This window comes from Crocodylus porosus, unplaced genomic scaffold (assembly GCF_001723895.1).
Source record: "Crocodylus porosus isolate Cpor-Errol unplaced genomic scaffold, CroPor_comp1, whole genome shotgun sequence".
NCBI classification, from domain to species: Eukaryota; Metazoa; Chordata; order Crocodylia; family Crocodylidae; genus Crocodylus; species Crocodylus porosus.
The window spans coordinates 264,694,799-264,713,709 of record NW_017728886.1 but is presented as its reverse complement, the minus strand read 5'-3'; the positions used below and the strand labels follow the sequence as shown (position 1 = coordinate 264,713,709).

The following is an 18,911-nucleotide window of genomic DNA, read 5'->3' as shown; positions in this document are numbered from 1 at the left end:
CCCCCCAGACCTACCAGCCAGATGCTGCTCTGCACACTGCCAGGATGCATATTGGCTATCGGATTGGTATCTCCCAATAAGGCTGGTTAATGATGGGCTATCAGTACTGGCTAAAAAAAATCTTTATCAGTGCACCCCTAAATGGGATAATCCATAAATTAAAAATCTTAGTTAATCATAAATTATAACAAGCATGTAACTGGTACAAAAGTCCCAAATTTTGGGTTTAAGGGACTGAAAATGGTTTTTGAAGAAACAAAGTAATAATTCTTGTTTTCAAATTGTTAGGTCTAAAGGTGGAGATAACACACTGTGGACAAATGAAGAGAAAATATAGAGTATGCAATGTCACCAGACGACCAGCAAGTCACCAAACGTAAAATACTTTGTTTTTCTAGTCTTTTTTTTTTAAAAGTAAAATGAATGTCTTTACATTTCTGGAAACCTAAATTAAATACTGCTTCTGCAAATCAGCCAGCCTATCTGACAAATGTATAACAGCATTGTAAGATTTCACAGTAAAACCATGCTTTCACTTAGAACATCACTTCAACATACACTGCTGAAAAAGGCAAGAAACTAATTTCCGATTTTTCTGTCTTTGTTGATGAATTCAATTTACCATTGTTACTGCCTTCATTCTAAGTCGCGTCACTAGTTTACACCTAATGTATTTTATTTCCGTGTGAATTTCACCACTGGGGAGGAGGAGAGAGTCCATTGATGACAGTCCTTTCAGTGACTGGCTAGTAGGAAAGTGGTAGTGAATTGGGATAGGCACTCTGTTGTGTTAAACACTTACCCCTTCCACATATGCCTAGTTTTCTTCTCACTTCCATTTACTTAGTTAGAACTGGAGCTGATTGACATAGAATAAGTAGGAGCTATGTTCCATTGTGTCTTGACAGTTGAGGATTTGCCAAGCACTTCTTTTAGATTTTGGTTATCCTCATGATAGTTGTTTCATCAGCCTGCTGCACTTCTGTATTATAATTTTTAGTACTCTAGAATGCTAGCTAAGAGAGTTGCAAGTTAACTTCTGAAGATCCTGACTTTTGCAATCCTTTGGTATGAAGAAATACAAAAGGCAGGGCTGAAGTACTCTTTATTGTAAAAAGAAAAAAACCCCTGTTGGATAAGGGTAACACCAACTGGTAGTTAACTGTATGGACCTCTTCTTTTTTATTATTTGATGATGCACTGTGTAACTAGTCCTAAATAGAGAAGACAAGTCAGTCAATGAGCGGATCAGTCAATTGTTGGTATTGACTATTGTCTTCTAAAATAAATAAATAAATAAAATGTGATGAATGGTAAGTTAATTTGTCATTTTAATGCAACACACCTTAAACCTTGTCAAGGGTCTTGGAGAACTAAATCACATATGGCATGCTTATTTCTTAACAGAAAAATACCTAAATTATTTGATTTGTGAAGGACTCTATTTGCTTTCATGAGAGAGAATTTCATTTCTTGACAGAGAAGTTTCTTAACATTTCACAAATGTGTGAAACTTGCAGGACCAGCATCTTCTAATGTATTTAATCTAACAATATGTAGCTTTATGAGGAGCTTTTTAATTTGACTGACTTGCTGTTAACTCCTCCAGTATTAGCTTTTATAGTAGATCCATTGTTTTCCGTGACATGGGCACACAGCAAAAGATGCATGTTGTGGCAGGGTAACAGTGGCAATCACTACTGCCAAATTCCCAAGGCTAGGGTAGCAGATCAGAGCTAGGGTACACTCCCTCCCCTTGCACAGCCAGATAGGGGCAAGCCATGCCTCCTTCCCCTCACGGGGCTTGATCAAGGCCGAGCCAACCCCTCTCGCCCTCCTGTAGGGTTGGGTTAGAGCCAAGCCAAGTCCCCCTCCATCTCATGGCTGGATTATGGCTGGGCTACTCCCTCCAGGCAGCCAGATAGTGCCCCACCACCCCCTTTCCCAGGTACCAGATTGGGACTACCTGCTGGGTCCAGCCTGTGGATGGACTGGGCACTGCTCACCAGGCAAAAAGGTTGGGCACCACTGCAATACACAGTCTATTTTAAAAGCGGTATGCTAATGTCTGGAATGGAACTTTCCAAGTTGTTCTATTTTAATAGGAAGTACAAAATTAGAGAATTTCATTGCAGGTGTTCAATTTCCTACCAATCTCTCCACAGAAAAGTGGATATTGAGGTGGGGGAGGAGGTTCTTTTTGTACTTGGAGGCCAAACAGGTTTCATTTTCATTCTCTGCCCACCTCCTCTCCCTCCAAAACCCATATGCTTTGCTATCATGGGGTCTTGTTTTATGTAACCTTTTCCTGTGGGCCACATTGCATTGTGCCTGATTTCATTATGGAAAAATGTTGTGTACAAAATAATGGCTTGTTTTCACGTTTGGTTTCCTACAGATTCCCACTTCAGCAGGAGAATGGACAAACAGTTGAATGCACTGTGGCTCAGTATTTTAAGGATAGGCACAAGCTGGTTCTGCGCTATCCTCATCTTCCATGTTTACAAGTTGGACAGGAGCAGAAACACACATACCTTCCTCTTGAGGCAAGCAAACTTTCATATATATATACTATGTTTTTGAAAGAGAAATGAATTAAAATGTTTCAGGTTTTGTGTTTGCAGTTGTCACACTATTTATCATTGCATGCATAAACAGAGGAAAAAAAGTAACATGCCTTTTGTATGTTTTAAATTAAATTTGTGTGGGGTTATCATAGGTGTGCAACATAGTGGCAGGACAGAGATGTATAAAGAAACTGACAGACAATCAGACTTCCACTATGATACGTGCAACAGCAAGATCAGCACCTGACCGCCAAGAAGAGATAAGCAAATTGGTAAGTGTGTGGTGAGAACAGAAATGCAAAGTGTAGAACACAATTTTTCTCTTGTAGTTGCAAGTTATACCATTGATAAAATAACATCTGCTTCATTACAAGTTGCTTGAAAGTATTCATGCTATCTGCAAAGTGGGCCTCTTTCTGCGGGGGACCTGTTCTGGAAATCCAGGGCCAAATTTTCATGGGTAGTAAAAATCCACATTTCCATGGGGAGCTAATGGGCTCTGTAAATACTTGTCATCACTCAAATTTAGCTCTCAGTAGCTCAAGTTAGGTACCAGCAATAAGATGATGCTTTGGAAAAAATCGGATCACATGAGAAGCCCTTTGTTTTGCCTGTTGGAATATTTATTTATATATTTATTTATTTATGTTTATTTTAGATGCGAAGTGCAAGTTTTAATACTGATCCTTACGTTCGTGAATTTGGAATAATGGTCAAAGATGAAATGACTGATGTGACTGGTAGAGTCCTGCAACCTCCTTCAATCCTTTATGGAGGCAGAGTATGTAAACAGATATGTGATGATCTCTTAAAGTAATTATACTGCTGTTTAACGTGGGATAGAATGGCATGAATGGATATATCCATAGGACTTGGCACTGAACATTTATTACCTTCAAAGCGCTTCATATACATGATCTAGTTGTAATCCATGCTACATGAGTAAATTTAATCCCTGCAGGGATAATTTCATATTTTGGTATTGTGGGCAGTTGGGGGAGAGAGGAAGGGTGTCAAGTCCTTACCTCGTTGAGTAGGGGCTGTAGTAGTGGTGTGGGTTTCTGCCACAGCAACAGAGGCTCCCTCATCAGGCTGCTGCCATTGTAGTGGGAGCTCCATTGGGACTTGCCATTTTGGTGTTCCCGCTCTCCACACCCCCCAAATTGGCACCCATTTCTCCTCTGCTTTTCTGTTTCCTGCTCCCACCCACTAGCCTGTAAGTATGTTACTGATTATCCCCATTTCATAGATACAGAAACTGAGGCAGACTTTTTTAAGAATAGCTTTGGTTTTTTGTTTCCTCCGATTTTTGGTACCCATTGTACGATCCCTGGGTTCTGACTTCAAGTGCCACCCGATGATCCTTTTGAGTGGTTATGAATGGATATCAGCCCTGAAAATTGTTTGTTTTCTGGTAGCACCAAAAAGATGCCTGTTAAGAATGCATAGTCCCTTTGTGCTACTGTCACAAAATTAGCTAGTAAATAAAAGTTTTATAGTGTATGTAATGTAGAAGAGTCTGAAAATGCAATATGTTTTGTCTCCCTTAATCTGTAATATTTCTGCCACGGGCTTATGATTCTGCATATTCAAACTAGAGACCCATTGAGGTGGGTGAGGCAGATCCTGATCCAAATTGATTGGTCCCCCTGTGGTATCATCTTATTTCCAGTCTTCAGAAAATTAGTTCATAGAATGACCTTTTCATATTAGAATATTTGCAGGCACAGTTTACATGATACTAGATTTCTCCAAGAGTCCTCTACTGTGTAATTTTTCTCAACTTTATAGGTTTTCAGTGGAGGCTTAAGAAAAAACCTGTACCACCAATCTGCATCTGGAAATAGAGAGTTAACTCCAAGGGTCATCCTGTCAAACTGTCGTTCTCTTCCCTAAATACTAGGGCAGATGCACTAGACCCATCACACCTCCAAGAACACTAAATACCTATGAGGGCATTTCCAGTTTCAGATTGAGTTTTTTAATTTTTTTCTTCTTCTCTTGCTTATATAACTTGTGATCCTCTAGGTCAGGAGTATCAAAGGCATGGCCCAGTGGCTGGATCCAGCCCACAGGGCCCAGTCATCCAGTCCCTGGTGCTGCTTCAGGTCTTGGAGTAGACTCCCAGGTTGCACACGATGCATGTGGGACTGCCCCTGCACACAGGGCCTAGGACTTGTGTCTCAGTGCATGCCCCAGCCAGTCCAGCATCTGTGCTGCATATGCACCTTAGGGTGGCCATTGCGTGCAGCATGGGTCCTGGAGTGGATACCACAGGGAACCTAGGTCCTGGAGTGAGCTCTGTGGACACTTGATTCAACATATAGGAAGGGGGATGGTGTATATGTGCAATTCAGCCCATGGACTGGCCATGTGCTACTCATCTGGCCTGCAGGACTGGATGAGTTTCATACTCCTGCTTGTACGTGATTCAGAGGTGTCTTGAGCCAGGGAATGACAGAGAATGTTATGCAGGCCTGTAATTCAGAAACCAGGATGTGTTCTCACCTTTCATAGATACTTTTTTCTGTGACCTCGCACAAATCATTGAACCTCTACATGCCTCTGTTTACCAATGTGTAAAATCTAGATAATATTTTTGTCTGTTTTGGCAGCTGTAAGGATAAATAAATTCTTAGGAAGTTCACTAAGCTCTTGGGAAGTATAGGAATTCAAACTTCTTTACCAAAGTTTATTGCTCTTATCACTTGCTGCCCTCACTTACTCTAATTGTTTTGTATATGCTACACATGACGGGATTTACATATGAACAAAAAAATTGCAATTTAAATATTTAATTGAATTGTTTCTAAAGCTTTAGGTTCCTAACTGGCCAGACTTGCATACTGGAGGTATGTTGCTATAGTGAGAGGATGGATAATGATATTCGTAAGACTGAAATAAAATGTATACATCACCATTTCTGTGAGAGGTTACTAGCTGTGTTTTGTCCGAAGAGAGGCAGAAAGCATGGTGTGGTGGCACCTTTTAAAGACTAACTGGTTCAGAAAAGCTTTTCTAAGTGACAACCTTCTTTGTCAGATGCTACATGATGAAGTAGCCTGTTGTCTAAGGCAGCTTCTGCCTTTTTGAATCGGTTAGTCTTTAAAATGGTACCATGCCTTGCCTTCTGCCTAAATTTCTGAGAGATTTCAAACTAAGGATAGCCTTGTTTTTGGAATGAAAAAGGGGCAAAAGGCTTATTATTTTTTGTTGTTAACATGAACCATCTCCCATTTATTTACTTTTATATAGAATAAAGCAATTGCTACCCCAGTTCAAGGAGTCTGGGATATGAGGAATAAACAGTTTCACACTGGAATTGAAATCAAGGTTTGGGCAATTGCCTGCTTTGCTCCCCAACGCCAATGCACTGAAGTTCATCTTAAGTAAGTGTGTTTCTTTTTCATAGATTTTATTTAACTTACTGGTTTCACAACACATGGGTCATGTAGAAATATTGTGTTGTTTTTATACTTTTTATAACAATTTTTTTGTAATTCTTTTTTGAAAAACTTTTTCTTTGTTATATTCTCCCTCCCCCACCCCCTTTAGGTATTGCAAGCTACAGGATTTGGTTTTGTGTTTTTTTTTCTTTTTTTCTTGCTCACAAACATTGAATGTTATATTTGAAACAGTGTAGAATCTAGTATGGCTTTGGTGGTGATGGGTTGTTTTTCTCCCCCTCTGCTAGTATCATTAAATCTTCAACATCAAAAGCAGTTTATCCATCATTGGGTATGGCAGTGTCTGTCTTGATTACTGTGCAGTAGAAACTAGCAAAGAGTAAAGAAGACAGTTGAAGTAAGACAGTGAAGGAAGTACTTAACTGAGCATTTTTCATTATTGAAGCTTCAAATGTGTGCATCTATGCACTCGATTAGAAGAGTCTGTATCTGCATTGGACCTATTTAAAAATACTTGGTTAGCTTAAAAATTCAAAGTTATGCCTCACTTTCTACCAGCTACAGTTAAAACACTGTTCAAATCTGAAAGATAAAGGGAATTTTTCCCCCCCAATTGGTTGGGTTTTTTTGTGTACCCAAAAGTACTTTGCAGTCAGTTTCCCTGTTCTGTTTTTGTATGTCATTCACAATGCAACAGGGAAGAAAATAATTAAGAGTAAATCATTTCATGGCTAAATGAGAATGCTTGCTTAATCTGAAAAAGAGATGCCATTCTGCTCAGCCAAATTTTGTTGTTTTATACAAGTTAACATCATTAACAACAATAGGCTTGTACCAACATAGCTGAGAACAGAACTGCATTCTCTGTTCCTTTGTACTAACTTAATGTGTCTGCATTTTAGGTCTTTTACAGAACAACTGAGGAAGATATCAAGAGATGCAGGAATGCCAATCCAGGGGCAGCCATGTTTTTGCAAATATGCCCAGGGAGCAGATAGTGTGGAACCCATGTTCAGACATTTGAAGAACACCTATGCTGGGTTACAGCTTGTTGTAGTCATTTTACCAGGGAAAACTCCAGTTTATGGTATGTGCAAGCTGATTTGGAGGTGGGGGTGAGGGAGGAGGCTAAGCATACGGAGTGTGTGTGTGTGCGAGACAAATTTCATGTTTTATGAAAGACTAGGATGCCAAAAATTTTGAAAGCACTTGGATAAAACGTCATAAAGATTTATGGGATTTAAGTTTTGTCTTTTTAGCTTGAACGGGTTAGCCATTTCTTTATTTTATTCCTATTTTCTCCATTAATATGCTGGCTATCACTGAAGCACGTTCCATAAGTCAGAAAACTGAAGACCACCTCTAAAAGCAAAGCCTTTTTTTCTTCTTTGCTTACAATTGATTAACATAATCAGAATCTCTGGCTGTACCTGCAGTCATCCAAAAGCCTATGCAAATAATAAAAATGGACAGATACTCAACTGTCTGCAGCTCTCCAAAAATTCCACCTGCTCAAGCCTCGAGCCTCCTGCAAGATCTGAGCAAAGAGGTCACTTTCTGCCAAGATCAGACTTACTAGACTTGACAAGTAGATTCCAAATCCAACTGCTTCTCCCCTCTCCAACCTCCAACCCCCCCAGTTATTCACTGCAGCACATTAAAGTTTTAAAAAAAGTCTAAATAGCCAGGGCAGAAATCATATGTGGATTTCATAGATCAAAACCAGCAACTTGATTTGCACTTGGGGGTAAACTGAGAACAGTACTGTTTGCAGAGTACATGTGTATTCTGCTTCAGGTGAGCAGGACATACCTGATCTTCCTCTTCATACCAACATGAACTTTCCATCACTTCTGGTAGATGTATTTTCCTTCTTTCTGTCCTTCTTTCCTCCTATCTCAACCATCTCCTTTTCTCAATTTATAGCTTGTCATAGGGCAACTCTGTCCATATTTTTCTACAGTTTCAGTTGCAGTCTTCATGCTGAGGGCACATTTAACAAAATACACTAATATGGCATGTCCCCCTTCATCCTGTCCGGTGTCTCAGTTGCTTTATTTGAAGTTGCAAAAATTGAACTCCTTACTTTCCCTATTTCTAAATAAAGGCAGCTGTAATGGAGTGATCCGTAAAGAACCAAGGACCCATAAAGAGGAAGGAGCAGAATAATCAGATCTCTCTCTCATTTATTTGAGCCTCTCAAAGAGACTGCTGATTCCAAATTAGTGTTACCGTTTCAAGTTAGAAATTATTTTGAGTACCCAAGCTCCCATGTTGTTCCTCTGATGCTGGGAAGGGATGCCTCTTAATCTCACTTAACTGCTGGAAGAGGAGGCACTGGTCCTATTCCACTTCCTTGTGCTACTTGGTGTCCCTTCTTACCTAGCACAGGAGGACGTCCAGGATTTTTTCCAAAGGGCAGTTTGGCTTGCTTCCCATTGGGATTAGTAATCCACTAGTTCTCTTGCAGCCTGAATTTTTATTGCAAAGATTGGAAGGGAATGGCGATCATCTTAACAATAGGCAGCTTCTGCCTCTGTCATAGTGAGAATAAGAGTTTTTAGCTATTTTAAGAGGGACTTGTGAGTCTCTGGAGAAATGCTATGTTCCAATCTGCTAAATGATACATTTTAGTTATAGGGAACAAATTTTAATCTGATGACTTGATAACCTTGGAAGAGAAAGTACTCATTCATGGTTGAATGAATGCCACTTGTCTTATTTATTGCACTTCCTATGCTAGCCCCTGGTGTTTAACAGTTAAAATATTTAGGATTAGTGATTTTTTTTTTTTTTTTTTTTTTTTATTTAAATTACATGTAGAATTTATTTACTTAACATAAATTCTTCTTCAGATCCCCAGCATTGTTTTAAATATAAATGGTCGCAATAAAATTTTAAAAGCTGACTTTATGCAGTGCCAAGTTCTTAAATGCTTACTAGTAAAATCTGTTACACAGACCTAAATAAAGATCTCTTTTAGACGCTTGACATTTTCTAACCTTTCATGAAATTTGTTGCTGAGTGGTCACCTACATGCAGAACAGAACAGGAATTTATGCCCCTTAATTTTCAAAATAGAACCTTAACTTTGGGGTTGCAATCAGTGCCTCTATACTGTTTTAAAGTTGAGGTAACAGTATAAAATAAAGTGATTAGAATGATAAATGTGCCATTATACTTAGGATCCTGTTAAACTGTCTCTTCAGCAGGAAGCAGTTAGAGAATTCAAAAACAGCATGGGTAAATACATTTAAGCTAATGGCATTAATAAATTCACCTAGTCTAGGAACTGACATTGCATTTGTCCTAGGACAGGTTGTGCCTGCGTTTGTCCCAGAACACAAATATCATGGGATTGGTGTACTACATATCACCATTTTCTGCCATTGATTCACTGATGCAATCCCAGGACAACTGTTCAGACAGATTTTGCAATGTCCAGGACAAACTGTTAGCAGTTATTATCCTGTGAACATTGTTAGGGTTTCTTCCTGTACAACAGACATGGTTATTTGAACTATTGCACTTTCTCCCAGGATAAAATGGTTTCTTCCAGGACAGATGTTTATAGTGCTTGGGGCAGGTGATCATGCCTGAAAGAATGCCACTTAATGTATTAAATACTTGTATTTAAATATTTGACTAGTTTTTATTTTCTTTTTTGACTTGGTAGCGGAAGTAAAGCGGGTTGGTGATACTGTACTGGGGATGGCTACCCAGTGTGTTCAAATGAAAAATGTGCAAAGAACAACACCGCAAACTTTGTCCAATCTTTGTTTAAAGATCAATGTCAAATTAGGAGGAGTAAATAACATTTTACTGCCGCAGGGAAGGTAAGTTATCCATTTTTGTTTTTTAATTTTAAGGGGAACATTTTATGTTAAAATAGCCATTTTTATCCTGTGTTTTTATCCAACTTTAAAAACACTCCTGTGCCCATCTGCACGTGGCCATTGTGATCAGGGTTGCTTGTTTCAGCAGTTTGCATCTTGCTGCTCATTTATTTTAAAGAGGGGGAGAGAGAGAGAGAGCGTGTGTGTTGGAAACTGAAATAAGAGGTTCATTCCAAGGAATCTCACACTAGAACTTTTTGCAGTCTCCTGCTGTAGGGATTGTAGTAGCCAGCTGTAGCATAAATGCTGGGAAATCAGAGTGCTTCACTTAGCTTACAGCTTGGGTATGTGGAGGCAGTTCCATATGGGGAATTTATTAAGGAGCATCTACTCTGGCTGTGAACTCCTGAGTGGCCTTACCAGCGGAAAAATGTGAATGCTGTCTACTATTACAGTAGGTCTTTGGTAGAGAACCAAAATCTAAACTCCAGTAACCTTTAGGAAAGCTCTGATCTGTATTGTCACTTTGGAACCAGAACCATTATTTCCACTAGTCATTTAAAACTTAAACTATAAAGGCTGCAGGGAATTGGCTCTATACATACTTTATTTCGAGATGTCACGTATCGTTTGTTCTTATATAAACAGGAGCAGGTCCAGGATCATCGTGACAGGGTTGTAGCCACACCCCTGTTGGCTGTGTGGCACATGATGCAACCAAAGCCACTTCCTCCTACTGCAGTGAAAGCAGGAGCTGGGCTGAGCAGTTGCTGCTGCTGCTGTCACCACTCATCCCTTCCTTTTCCCCTGCTGCTGAATTTGGGGAGGGGAAAAGCAGAATAGCAGCAGGCTCCAGAGCTGGAAAGCAGGGACTCCAGGCAGACCCTGTGCTGTGGAGCTCATGTATATTGCTCCCACATTTGGAGCTGCGCTGACATGATGGTGAGCTCTGAGAGCTCGCTGCAGCATGTGGGACACAGCCAAAGTGGAGTGTGACCAGCCTCCTGCACCCTCTTTGAACTTGCCCCCATGTGTAAACTTTCACTGCTGCCACTGAGATGAGCTGGTTTTGTTTTCATTGCTTACCATCCACTTGATATCCTTAGATCGCCATCAGTAACTCAGTGGATGAGGCATAGGCTTGGAAGGTGTTGGACTATTTTTCCGGTACCTGCATTATAAGTGATTTTGAGTGGGATCATGAACCTTCCCATCTACAGCCTCTTTGCCTCTGCTTCCCCCCTGTGTATTATGTTCAGATCCCCTGGGTTCAGGAGTTCAGGCAAAATAATTCTCTTTTTGGTGTTATAATCTACAAAGTGCTTCACATGCAGCTACAAGGCATTTATTTTAGCATCTGGAAGAAAAGCAGCAAAAATATTTTATTTTTACTTCCAAATATTTTTCCCCAGATTTAGTTCTTAGAGCGATGCCTTGGTAACAGCCTTCAGCATAAGTGTAGCTCTTGAAAAGTGACTTTGTAGAAGTGTTTTTCTGGGACTTTGTATGTCAGTGTCTTCTAAATCAGTTTGACTTAGGGAAAAAAAATCCTATTTTTAAACCATCAGGCCTGCAAACTAATTGGAATCTGAAATTCAGCATTCTTTCTGGCTCATGCATCATCACCTAATAAATATTCTTTAATTAGGACTGTGCGAACAGAGCTTTCAGTGGAAAATGAAGCGTGGTGATATTCAGCTGTTCTGGTCCAACTATGTAAGATATGGAGTACTATCATGGGTAAAACTAAGACAAAATAGCTTTAGTGAGAGTGTATGTGTCTGTAAAAATAAATAAGTAAAAATGCCACTTTTAGTCATTGCATTCCCATTCTCAAGACAAAATGGCAACTATTTCTGACTTGGCTCGGCTTTCAGAGTCAACATGCTGTTTCGCAGAGATAAGCGAACTTCTACTTTACCAAGCTGAGGGCAACTGAAGAACAGTTACTGAAAAGTAATACAGCAGCGAGCACTTAGAAAACATGCTGCTCAGAGGAGAAGCATTTTTCCTTCACATTGTAAAGTGCATTTACTGCACAAGGGCCAGATGCAGATATTACACTTTGACTGGTACAGGTGATCAAAAACCAGTCTATACCCGTAACAGAACAGAAATTTGGCGCACAGTCTAGTTTAAAAATGGCGAAACCTGGTCTAAGATTTTTCCCCTCCCGCCAGAGGGCAAATGTGTGTTCTGTTTGCTACTCATCTAAACTATGCCGCTTACAGAAAACTGTAACGTAGATCAACTCCGCCTCAGGCTTTTTGAATGTCTTTACCTAGCATAATTGTGCACAGTTGGAAGAAGCATTACATCTGCATAACATTGTAGTAAAAATGTAAAAGCAAGTAAAAACGATCGCCTGGGGCAGGCTATGCATTTCATGAAACACAAGCTTTATAAATACTTGCTAGTAGTTCAATAGTTCTCCCCAGTTTGAGCTTTTCTACAAAATTTTATGGTGACTTCATAGTAAGAGAAAATACAGGCTTTTCATGCTGAGGTGTCTCAACTTTACTTTTTAAAAGGACATCAGTATTTCTGAACAGTCATTTTCTACCCAGAAAGATCTGTCTGTTCTTAAGAAGTAGGATGTTTTCATTTGAATGATGTGTTCTTCCATCCGATGAACTGCCACCCACCTATGGTATGATGCCCCCAAAAAAAATAAGAATTCTGCTTGTTCTTCCGATAAACTGTCCTCTTATGAAAATATAAGTAACCACAGAGACACAAAAACATTCCCATCAAAATAGTGAAGTTCTCGAAAGGTGGAGTTTTTGGTGTTGATTGTAGAGTTACTGTTAATTGGTTATCATTTACTTGTATCCAAAAAAAAATTCTGAATTATAAAGCTTTTTAAAATGACCATATCTTGGCATTGCTTCCTGAAGACACGCTCTGAAATACCTGAGAAATGAAATTTTGAAAAGTAATAGTTGTGTACATTTTGTAGCTACTACTTCTGAGAAAGCTAAAAGAAAGTATCAAATTAGGAGAAGGAGAATTTTAGTCTCTCTGTAATGGTATTTCAGTTTACTTTATTGCCTTTTAGAATATCAGCTTTCAGACAGACCTGATGTAGCTAAACATTCCCAATACAAATATTTAGGGAGGTCCTTAATTAAAAATTACTTAGAAAAATCCCTGCAGAGTTTCTGATGAACTCAGGCTTTTTTAGTTTAAACCAAAATATTCAGTTTTTTAATGCTCTAGCACAAAGGTTGACAAGGTTTTGGAGCTGAGAGCCAATGCACCCAGCCCACTACTGCCACTGTTCCTTGGTTGTGCTGGCACGTAAAGTCCCCTGGCTGCCCACGCATAGCGGAGTGCCAGTATATACAACTCCCCTCCCCTGCCTGCCTGTCTGGGGTGCAGCAGGGTTGTGCAACCACCACCCATGCACAGCGTATGCAAAGCCCACCCAGCATTGCATGGGAAAGCCCTGCACCCTCCAGCTCCATGGGCCAGATCCAGACTACAGAGCTATGTGTTGCTCGCCTCTGTTTCTAATATCACATATGTCGTTTTCCTTAGAGGAAGTTAAGATGTGCAGACTACCAAAATGTAACCTGCTTTCAGATGCTATAAGAAGTATGGAGTTACAATTTTCACCTTCTTAGGTCACTTTAGTGAAAGTAGATTGTATGCCCCTTGCCTCAGATTTTTAAAGGTATTTAGGTGCCTGATTCCCAAGGAAATCAATGAGCACCAGGAGCCTACTGTTTTAAAAACTTTTCCCTTCATGTCTGTGCAGCAGCTAACAGAAAGGAACTCTGATCAGGGTCAGGACACTACCAGAATACAAACAGTTAACAACAATCATGATAAACAGATTATGCATTCCTCAATGACAGGGATGGCTAGGATTCATCAATTGCCACTTACAATTTTTTTTCCAATATTATCTATATAACATTTGTTCCAACATTTATTTTCTCTTCATTAGGCCACCAGTGTTTCAGCAGCCTGTTATATTCCTTGGTGCAGATGTCACTCATCCACCAGCTGGAGATGGAAAAAAGCCTTCCATTGCTGCAGTGAGTAAATTGTGTAGTAGTCTTGACTTTCAGTAATTTAATTTAAGTCTGCTTGGGGTTTTTTTTTTGGTTTGGTTGGTTGGGTTTTTCTAAGTAGCTGTAATAGAGTAGCCTGTAAATCTTGTACCCCAATTATAATGTTAAACACTGTTTAACTACATAATCTCCAGAAACCTGTTCTGGAGAACTTTCTCTGGTAATAATTGTTTAATGTTGTGTGAGAGCTTGCTGATTTGAAAATTACTGTAATACCTTATATAAATAAGTTTGTTTTTTCTTTTTCCAGGAGCTTTTTCAGGCTGATAGCAATATTATAATCCACTAAGAGTTTTATATCCCATTGATTCACAGTGCTATAACATTTATAGATTGCCAGTAAGAATCTCTGTAATGCGCATTTTTGTGAAATTTACTGTCCTTCTCCCCTGCCATATGAGGAATAAAGCAACCTGGAAGTGCATGTGGCCAACCTTTCTGAATGTCTCTAGTCCAGGATGTATTCTATATTTTGCCCCTGATCCTTGCTGGGCATTCTGTGTTCATTATTCACCTTGAGTTGCATGATATTCTCCTGCGAAGCAACGTGCACCAAAGCAGGCAGGGGAGTTTTCCTTCAGTTGCATCCTTTGCTGGAAGTGGGCTAGGGCTGGTGGTTTGCTTTCAGAAGGCCAAACCACTTCTCAAATATGCACATTTTAAGGCTTCACAGAAGGTATGCAGTGTGTAGATAAAAAATACTGTGTATGAATGTTTCACTGCTGGGTCTTCACTCTCATCTTTCCTGGGTTCCCCTGCAACTGTACAGTAGCGGCTACCCAAATATCTCCATGATAAGCTCCATGATGTTCCCCTCCCTCAGGTGTGTGAATCTACATACTCCTGGCTTAACTGCATTAGCAGTCTCCTGGCACTGGGGGGTCTCATTCCAGTCAGCATTTTGAACTACCTCCAGAAGCAAACAGTTGTTGGTATAATGAGCTCCCTGTAATTCGTCACAGAGAAGCTGCTGCACTCAGTGATAACAGTAACCTACAAGTGGCTTTTCAAGATAATTAATGCAGTCATTTACGAACTAGTTGACTGCAGTGACACAGGCGATTGTATCTTAGGCCCCTGGCAGACATTGTAAGAACATAAGAAGTACCATAATGGATCAGCCCTCATGAGTGGGCAAAATACAGCCCGTGAGCCGGATCTGGCCCACCAGCTGACTAGATCCAGCCTGCAGCTGCCCCCGCAGTGCTCCACTTGGGGCCAAGCCCCACCCACTTGCACCCGCAGCTTCCCACATTTTTTTCCTATAAAGGAGAAAGCTGTGATTTTTCTCCTTTTAAAAGATAAAAATTCTCATTTTTCTCCTTTAAAGAAAAATCTGCGCTTTTCTGCAGCAAAAGGAGAATACAGATCCCTGGTCATCAGCTAGACAAATGCAAATGAGGGTTAGGCAGTAAAGGCTCCTGGGCACAGAGACCACATAAGTCAGGAAAGAACCAGGGATCCAGCAGCATCTTTGTGGTATGAACCAGTTGTGAAATCTTTTATTTCTTGAAATTGAGGTGAAGTACAGACTTAAAAAAACGCTGCTACCATTGCAAAACCCTAGATGTAGCACTGTCTATAGTCATAGGTAGACTCTTGAATTCTGAACACTTCTTTCCTCGTAAAATAAACTTTGTATTGCTCTTTTTCTTTACAGACTGCATAGATTGTAAAGTAATTCAGTGAGATAATCAATTCTTTGTGTTTTTAAATATTTGTTTTTAAAGTAAGTTGAAAGAAAATTCTCTTTACCAGTTTGGTCTTAAGCATGGTATATTTAAACAGGTCGTTGGTAGTATGGACGCTCACCCTAATCGATACTGTGCCACTGTTCGTGTCCAGCAACACCGTCAGGAAATCATCCAGGATTTGGCTGCCATGGTCAGGGAGTTACTTATTCAGTTCTACAAATCAACCAGATTTAAACCAACTCGCATTATTTTCTACAGAGATGGCGTTTCTGAGGGGCAGTTTCAACAGGTTAATATTTTTGACATTTGAAATTTTCTGATAGTATCATTTGTTAAATTGGAGTTAGGATAAGTACTGTTTTTCCTCCTAATAGGTCTCGGGCATCAGCAGAACAAGGCAGAAAAATCATCCTCCCAGCTTTCAGGATCTTAACTGCTCCTTTATAAAAAGGGCATCACAATAAATTGTATAATGTCATTCAGTTTGAAGTTTGTTTAGCTTAATCCCCTTTCTGCAGTTCTTGTGGTTATGCCAAATCCCATTCCAAATGTCCAACTTTGTATGAATTTGATGTGTGCATGTCAATAAATAACTTCAATATTTTCTTTCATAATTAAGATATTTTAGTTTTTAGAAATTCCAGATTGTATCAACTCTCATATTACCATGTTTTAGTAAGAATTCATTGCAACTTGCTCTCTCTTCCCTGACACACTGCACTCAAAGAACTGGGGACAAGTACAAACATTTAAGTATTTTATATTCAATTTCCTACTCTGGAAAACATTCAGGTTGTAGTCTGTTCAATAGACCGCTCAGTTGTGCCTTTTTATCTGTCCATTAATAATAGGTTGCATGCCACAATATTTTTATAGTCTAGGCATTGTGTTTGGAGCTATACTGATACATTAGTGGCCCACTGGACTTGACACATGACTTATTTTCATGAAGTGAAAGATTTACAGGTTTCCCTCTATTTTAGTGCGGGTTCTTTATATGTGAATTTGCTCTTATGCAATGAGCATGTTTAGACCCATAATTTGTTATATGCGAGGTAAATTTGCTCTTATCTGATCAGCATAGATGTGCCCCCCCCCCTCCCCCCAGCAGTTAAGTCTGTGGGGGGAGGGGAAAGGGCTGTGGCCTCAGTCTCCCCAGCTGTAGCAGCCCCAGGAACAGCCAGTGCCAGCAGCCTGCAGCTGCTGGGCTTCCCCATGCTGTGCCCCTAGCCCCCCAGGGCTCCGCCTATCCCCACTCACCCCAGCTTCTGCTGCAGCTGCCTCGGGAGCAGGCAGTGCCAGCTGCTTGTAGGTGCTGGGCTGCACCGTGCCCTGGTGCCGGCAGCTGGTGTTGGCTGTTCCCAGGGCCACTACAGCTGGGGTGAGTGCCATGCCCTGCAGGACCTGGGGCTCTACTTGTCCACACTCACCCGAGCCCATGGTGGAGCAGCTGACGTCAGCTGCCTGCACCAGGGCATGGTGAAGCGGCTACAGGGAGCTGCCATCAGCCACTCCCAGGGCAGCTGCAGCAGGAGCTGGGGTGAATGGGGACAGGTAGAGCCCTGGCAGGCTCAGGGCATGGTGCAGCCCAGCAGCTGCAGGAAGCTAGCGCTGGGATAAGTGCTGCTCTGTTCCCTCTGTTTGGCTGCCATGTGCATCTCTGAGAGTAGTCTTCCCTCCCTCACTGCCATGGGAACCTATCCCTGTTTCTTACATTATAAAGTGGGTTCACTTTATGCAAATTCAGTTTATGCGCTGTTCTCCAGGAACACATGTACCACGTAAATCAAGGGAAACCAGTAGTGTCTGATCCTACACATGTTTGTGTATGCTGATCTCTCCCTCGTTGGCAGCACTGGAAGGGAATGATTTAGAGGGGACAAAATGCAAATGATATGGCAGTTTTTAAAAGTAATTTTAATGCTAATTTTATCTTTGCAGCTCATATTGATCACATTTTTGTTAATTTGCTTTAGGTTCTCCATCATGAACTGTTGGCTATCAGAGAAGCATGCATTAAATTAGAAAAGGACTACCAGCCAGGAATTACATTTATTGTTGTGCAGAAAAGGCATCACACAAGACTCTTCTGTACAGACAAAAATGAACGGGTATGTTGTTAATATTTGCCTGTCAAGGACTAGCACATTGCCTGAATCCCCCTACATGCATCAAAGCTGCCTCTTATTTAAATAAATTTGAATTCACTCATTTCCATTTAAATTGCATTATCTGTGGATTAATCAATATCTTTTACCATCTGTGAAGAAATCTGTTTCTCTAACTACTTGTGGGCTCTGGGTTAAATATCATGGGCTGAAGTAGAGTTGTAAACCTCAAATGAGTTGGCAAGCTGAGTTCAGCTTGCGTGGCTTCTCACTGGAGCTGCCAGAGCTACTTTGTCAGCACAGGCACCATGCACAGGTTAACACGGCTTGCTGCCCCACCACTGATTGGCATACTGAGCTGCGGTCAAGAATCAGAAGTTCTGTGGCATGGGCACCATGGCTGGCTGCACCGGCACAGTAGCTCTTGGAGCTGTGATTTAAAAGCCCTGTGGGCCAGATCTGGAGACAAGTCATCCAGCCAGGGAGAAGCACTGCAGGACAGATGTTTGACCCCCCTGGGCTGAAGGACTGGCCAGCTTCCTTTTTCAGAAAGCAGCATTAATGGGCATTTTCATCTCAGTGTATTCTCTATATGGAGCTTAGAAGGCGATGGGTGGTTTAGTCAGACTGGAACTATTTGACTTAATTTTGATGCTGGCATAGAAAGCTTCTTGAGCAAGTTTGCAGATGACACAACCGGGAAGGACTGCAAACATGTTGGAGGATGTGAGCACAGTTCAGCAGAATCTCAACAGATTAGAAATTAGGGCTGGAACTAGCAGGATAAAGTTCAGTGCAGACAAATACAGACAAGGTGTTACACTTCAGGAGGAATAATAAAAAACATAAATACAACAGGGCTGGATGGCAGCACTATGGAAAAGGATTTGGGAGTCTTGGTAGACAGTGGATTCAATATGAAACTGCAGTATGATGCAGCTACCAAAGCAAATATGCTTTTGAGATGCATCAATAGAAGCATTAGGTGCAGACATGGGAGGTGATAGTGCCTCTACTCAGCACTGGGTAGGCCTCATCTAGAGTACTGTGTGCAGTTCTGGGCTCTGCGTCTTAGAAAAAGACATGGAGAAGTTAGAGAAGGTCCACAGGTGGACAAAGATGATCATGGGCTTGGAAAAGCAAATTTTATGAGGCGAGGTTGATGGAGCTGGGCGTGTTCAGCTTGAGGAAGCAGTATTTAAGAGGGGACATGATAGCAG

The 18,911-nt window shown here is 40.8% G+C and overlaps 1 protein-coding gene across 2 annotated transcripts in view; it reads left to right on the top strand.

Annotated features, from left to right (window-relative positions):
- AGO2 (argonaute 2, RISC catalytic component) overlaps positions 1-18,911 on the top strand; it is a 51,684-nt gene that overhangs the window by 19,510 nt on the left and 13,263 nt on the right. For both annotated transcript variants that reach the window (XM_019553148.1, XM_019553139.1), the window contains exons 6-15: positions 289-376; positions 2,399-2,546; positions 2,720-2,839; positions 3,226-3,348; positions 5,823-5,956; positions 6,877-7,061; positions 9,651-9,810; positions 13,763-13,853; positions 15,678-15,872; positions 17,560-17,694. In XM_019553148.1, coding sequence (XP_019408693.1) covers positions 289-376; positions 2,399-2,546; positions 2,720-2,839; positions 3,226-3,348; positions 5,823-5,956; positions 6,877-7,061; positions 9,651-9,810; positions 13,763-13,853; positions 15,678-15,872; positions 17,560-17,694 — 1,379 coding nt within the window. The remainder of the gene's footprint in view (positions 1-288; positions 377-2,398; positions 2,547-2,719; positions 2,840-3,225; positions 3,349-5,822; positions 5,957-6,876; positions 7,062-9,650; positions 9,811-13,762; positions 13,854-15,677; positions 15,873-17,559; positions 17,695-18,911) is intronic.